The sequence below is a fragment of the Gallus gallus genome, chromosome 1 (genome assembly GCF_016699485.2).
Source record: "Gallus gallus isolate bGalGal1 chromosome 1, bGalGal1.mat.broiler.GRCg7b, whole genome shotgun sequence".
NCBI lineage: Eukaryota > Metazoa > Chordata > Aves > Galliformes > Phasianidae > Gallus > Gallus gallus.
The window spans coordinates 105,273,687-105,277,770 of NC_052532.1; the positions used below are offsets into that span (position 1 = coordinate 105,273,687).

A 4,084-nucleotide genomic window follows, 5' to 3' on the forward strand; every position below is an offset into this window, starting at 1 on the left:
CTGGGGGCCGCCGGCTTCGCGCTCCCCCGCTTCCCTCTCCCTCCGCTCACCTCCACGTCCCCCCGTCCCCGCGGACAGGTGCGGGTGCTCCGCCCGGGGCGCGTCCCGGAGCGGCGGCACACGCCGAAGGGCGGCGGGGGGCGGCCCGGCTGTCGGCGGGCGGATTTCCCTAATTGACGCGTTACGGATCAGCCCCGCAACCGTTGGGAAACACATTTCCACGCTTCACTTCTTAACGTTTTAAAGACATCTTTAACGGATGGATGGGGCCGGCCGGGCCAGCTGGGAAACACGCGGGTGTCAAAATAATGCAACAAAGGGCCGGGGGGCGCGGGGGGGCGGCCCCGGCGGGAGGAAGCGGCCCCGGGGCGTGCGGCTGCGGGTGCGGGGCCGGGGCTGCGGGGAGGGCGTCCTGCGGGCCTCGCTCGCGGCTCCGGAACAGAGCGACGTGAGCGCTGTGAGGAGGGGGGGTTGTTCCCCCCCCCCCCCCCCCCAACAGCTGTTCCCAGAGCTGTCATTGTTACGCGTTACGATGGATCTGACAAAAGTCCCTTCCCAGCCCGTCCCCCCCCTTTCCTCCCGCCCCCCCTCCGTCTCCCCCCCCCCCCCGCCCCACGCGGGGCTCCCCGCCGCCCGCCCGCCCCATCGAGCCGCAGCGGCCCCGGTGACATCAGCCGCCCCCCCCGCCGCCGCCGATTGGCGCAGGCCCCCTCCCGCCCGGTGACATTGTTCCTCCCCGGCGCGGCTATAAAGGCGCCGCCGGAGCGCCGCAAGGTGCGCGCTGCTCGCCCGACACGGCGCGCCGCTGCCCACGGCCGCCCCGAGCACGGTGAGAGCCCGGAGGGACGCGGCGGAGGGAGGCGCGGGGCGGGCGCTACGGACGGGGTGGACGGCGAGGGGACGAGACGGGCCGGGAGGCGAAGGGGCGGGACGGGACGGGACGGGACGGGACGGGACGGGACGGGAGGAGACAGGAGGGACCTGTCCGCGAACTTTCCGCGGCCGCTGGCTGACTGGGGCCGTCCCCGGCTCTCTCCCGCCGCAGGCAGCCCGCCCGCCGGGCCATGGACTCGGACGCCAGCCTGGTCTCCAGCCGCCCGTCCTCCCCGGAGCCCGATGAGCTCTTCCTCGCGGGCCGGAATAAAGGCGGCGGCGGAGGAGGAGGAGGCGGCGGGGGCTTCACGGGCGGCACCGTGTCCAGCTCGACGCAGAGCGATTCGCCGCCGGAGCTGAGCGCCGAGCTGCGCAGCGCCATGAGCGCCGCGGGGGTGGTGGTGGTGGACAAGCTGGGCTTCAAGTCCTCGTCGTCGTCGGCCTCGTCGGCCTCGTCCGCCTCCTCCAAGAAGGACAAGAAGCAGATGACGGAGCCGGAGCTGCAGCAGCTGCGCCTGAAGATCAACAGCCGCGAGCGCAAGCGGATGCACGACCTCAACATCGCCATGGACGGGCTGCGGGAGGTGATGCCCTACGCGCACGGCCCGTCGGTGCGCAAGCTCTCCAAGATCGCCACGCTGCTGCTGGCCAGAAACTACATCCTGATGCTCACCAACTCGCTGGAGGAGATGAAGCGCCTGGTCAGCGAGATCTACGGCGGCCACCACGCCGCCTTCCACCCCGCAGCCTGTCCCGCCGGCATGGGCGCGCACTCGGCGCCGCTGCCCGCCCACCCGGGCCACCCCGCCTCGCACCCCGCGCACCACCCCATCCTGCCCCCCGCCGCCGTCTCCAGCGCCTCCCTGCCCGGCTCCGGCCTCTCGGCCGTCGGCTCCATCCGCCCCCCGCACGGCCTCCTCAAGTCGCCCTCGGCCGCCGCCGCCGCTCCGGGGCTGGGGGGCGGCTTCCAGCACTGGGGGGGGATGCCGTGCCCCTGCAGCATGTGCCAGGTGGCGGCCCCCCCTCACCACCACGTCTCGGCCATGGGCGGCGCCGCGCTGCCGCGCTTGGCCTCCGACGCCAAGTGAGCCCGTCCCGCAGGGCCGCCCCAGCACCTACGGAGCGCCCCGACGGCGGGGCCGGCCGGGAGGAGCCGCCCGCGGCCGTCCGCGCGTCTCTCGGCGCCGTCGCCGCCGGCTCTCCCTTCGCTCGGGCCGAGGGGTGAACGCAGCCGGCGGGCCGGAGGAACCCGACGCCGAGGACTTCGGCGGCCCGTCCGCCCGGCCGTCTGTCCGTCCGCGGCCGCAGGGGACCGTCCCCACCCCCGCCCTCACTCCCCCCCCCCCCGCTCCCGCTGCGATCTCTCCCCGTCGGTTTTGTGTCTTTCGGGCTTTGTACGTAGACCCCGCGCCGAGCCCCGTCCGAGCGCTGCGCCGTGTCGCAGCCCCGCGGCCGCCGCGCTCCCCTCGGTCCACTCCGGTGGGCTTCGGTGGGGGTCGGTTTTTTTGATTTCTCCCGGTTTTTAAAGCGTGTAACACGATTCGCGTCCCCGCCGCCTCTAACCACGTTGGAAGTCCGTAATGCTCTCTGTGTCCGTGTCGCAGTCCCGAGCCCCGGGCTCGGCCCCGCAGTAACACTTTTCTTATCGCCTCCCCACTGCAGAGATTTTATCGTCCGTTTATTTTTGTAAAAAAGAAAAAGGAAAAAAAGAAAAAAAAAAAAAAGAAACGAAAAAAAAAAAGTTGCTAAATAATATTTATTACTTGTTTGGTTGCGAAAGGAAAAGCGATCCGCTGTTGAGATTTTAAATAAAAAAGAAAAAAAGGAAAAAAAAAAAAGCATTTTCCCTCAATGGCGCTTCGTATTCGTTAAGGTCGGGAAGCGGGGGGGGACGGGAGGGGACGGGAGAGAATCGTTCCGCGGCCGAAGTCGTTTTTCCTCCCTCGTTCCTCGAAGGACGCGGGTGGGGAAGGAGCAGCGAACGCCCCCCGGGCTCCGAATCGGGGCGCTGTACCCACAGGTTCGGGCCCTCGGCGGGAGCTCGAAGCGCTTCGGGGGGAAGGAAACGCGAAACTCCGCCACTCGTCCGCCGTTCTCCCGCGGCGCTCGAACGAAGGTCGGCCCCGCGGTGGGCGCACGGCCGCTTCCCGGCGCCCCGAGGGACGGGGTCCCACCCGGGCCGCTCCCCCGGGGCTGCGCGGCCGCTACCCGCAGCGCTCGGCCCAATTAGCGGCGTGCGGCGGGAGCGGGTGAGCGTCGGAGGGAGCGTCGTTAGGAGCCGCTCTTTTATCTCCGCTAAAAGCCGTAACGAGCGCCCCGACGGATGCAACAGTCGGCAGCGGCCGGTAGCCGCTAAATCGTCCGCACGTCCCTCTCCCGTCCGCCCCCCCCTCCCGACGGCTCTGTCCCACCCCGGAGTCCCGACACCAACAGGTGGTCCCTCCCGGGGCTACCTGCAAATGGAATTAGCGGACATGCTGGGCTCCCCCAACCCCCCCACCCCAGTTCGCTTCCCCATATGCTGCCCCGCACGGGGAAGGGCCCCGCAGGGTACGGCCGGGTCGGGTTACGGGGAGAGGGGGGGAGGGTGGTCACGGCCCATATGTTCCGCGCACAGCGGCGGAGGCTCCGCACCTCCGCACCTCAGTTCCCCGAGGTGAGGGAGAACGCCTCACGCCTCATCCTTGCAGTCTCCCCATGTTCGAGGATGCACAAGTGCCGGGACACGGCAGGGACAAGAGCTGCGGCAGTGGCACAGCCCCGGGGTGCCGTGTCCTCGCTACTCGGGGGCCGGGGCTGCTTTTTTGCGCTTCCATAGGGATAGACGCACAGCCCGTGTGCCCCAATGGCCTGCAGCCCCTCTCCAACAGCAGTGCAGGGCTCTGCCCCGCTCCCACACTCAGCGGTACGGAAGGGGCCGCCGACTTCTAGCAGTCGAGATGCTGCGAGAGCACAGCGTTCAGCCCCGGAGCCTTTTGCCCCAAAAGATGGATGTAAATGCAAAATAGAGCTTCCCTCCTTGCATTCATCGCTATTCTTGGGATTGTCTTTAGAAGTTTTGTTCCGCCATTTATCTTCACTTGTTGGAGATGTCTTGACAAACTCCTGAGAATCAATTTCCCATCAGCTTTTCGCCTCCACTCCTTGAACTGGCGGGTCAGATCCCACCATATGCATTAGAAGAGGTTATCGGGACGGGCCACCCCGCTCC

General features: G+C 68.5%; 1 protein-coding gene across 1 annotated transcript; it reads left to right on the forward strand.

Annotated features, from left to right (window-relative positions):
- The first annotated feature begins 788 nt into the window (after positions 1-788).
- Positions 789-2,573, forward strand: OLIG2 (oligodendrocyte lineage transcription factor 2). Its single transcript, NM_001031526.1, is given in 2 exon segments — positions 789-829; positions 1,046-2,573. A coding segment is annotated over 1 exon segment (897 nt). The 5' UTR covers positions 789-829; positions 1,046-1,064; the 3' UTR covers positions 1,962-2,573.
- Positions 2,574-4,084: the final 1,511 nt, after the last annotated feature.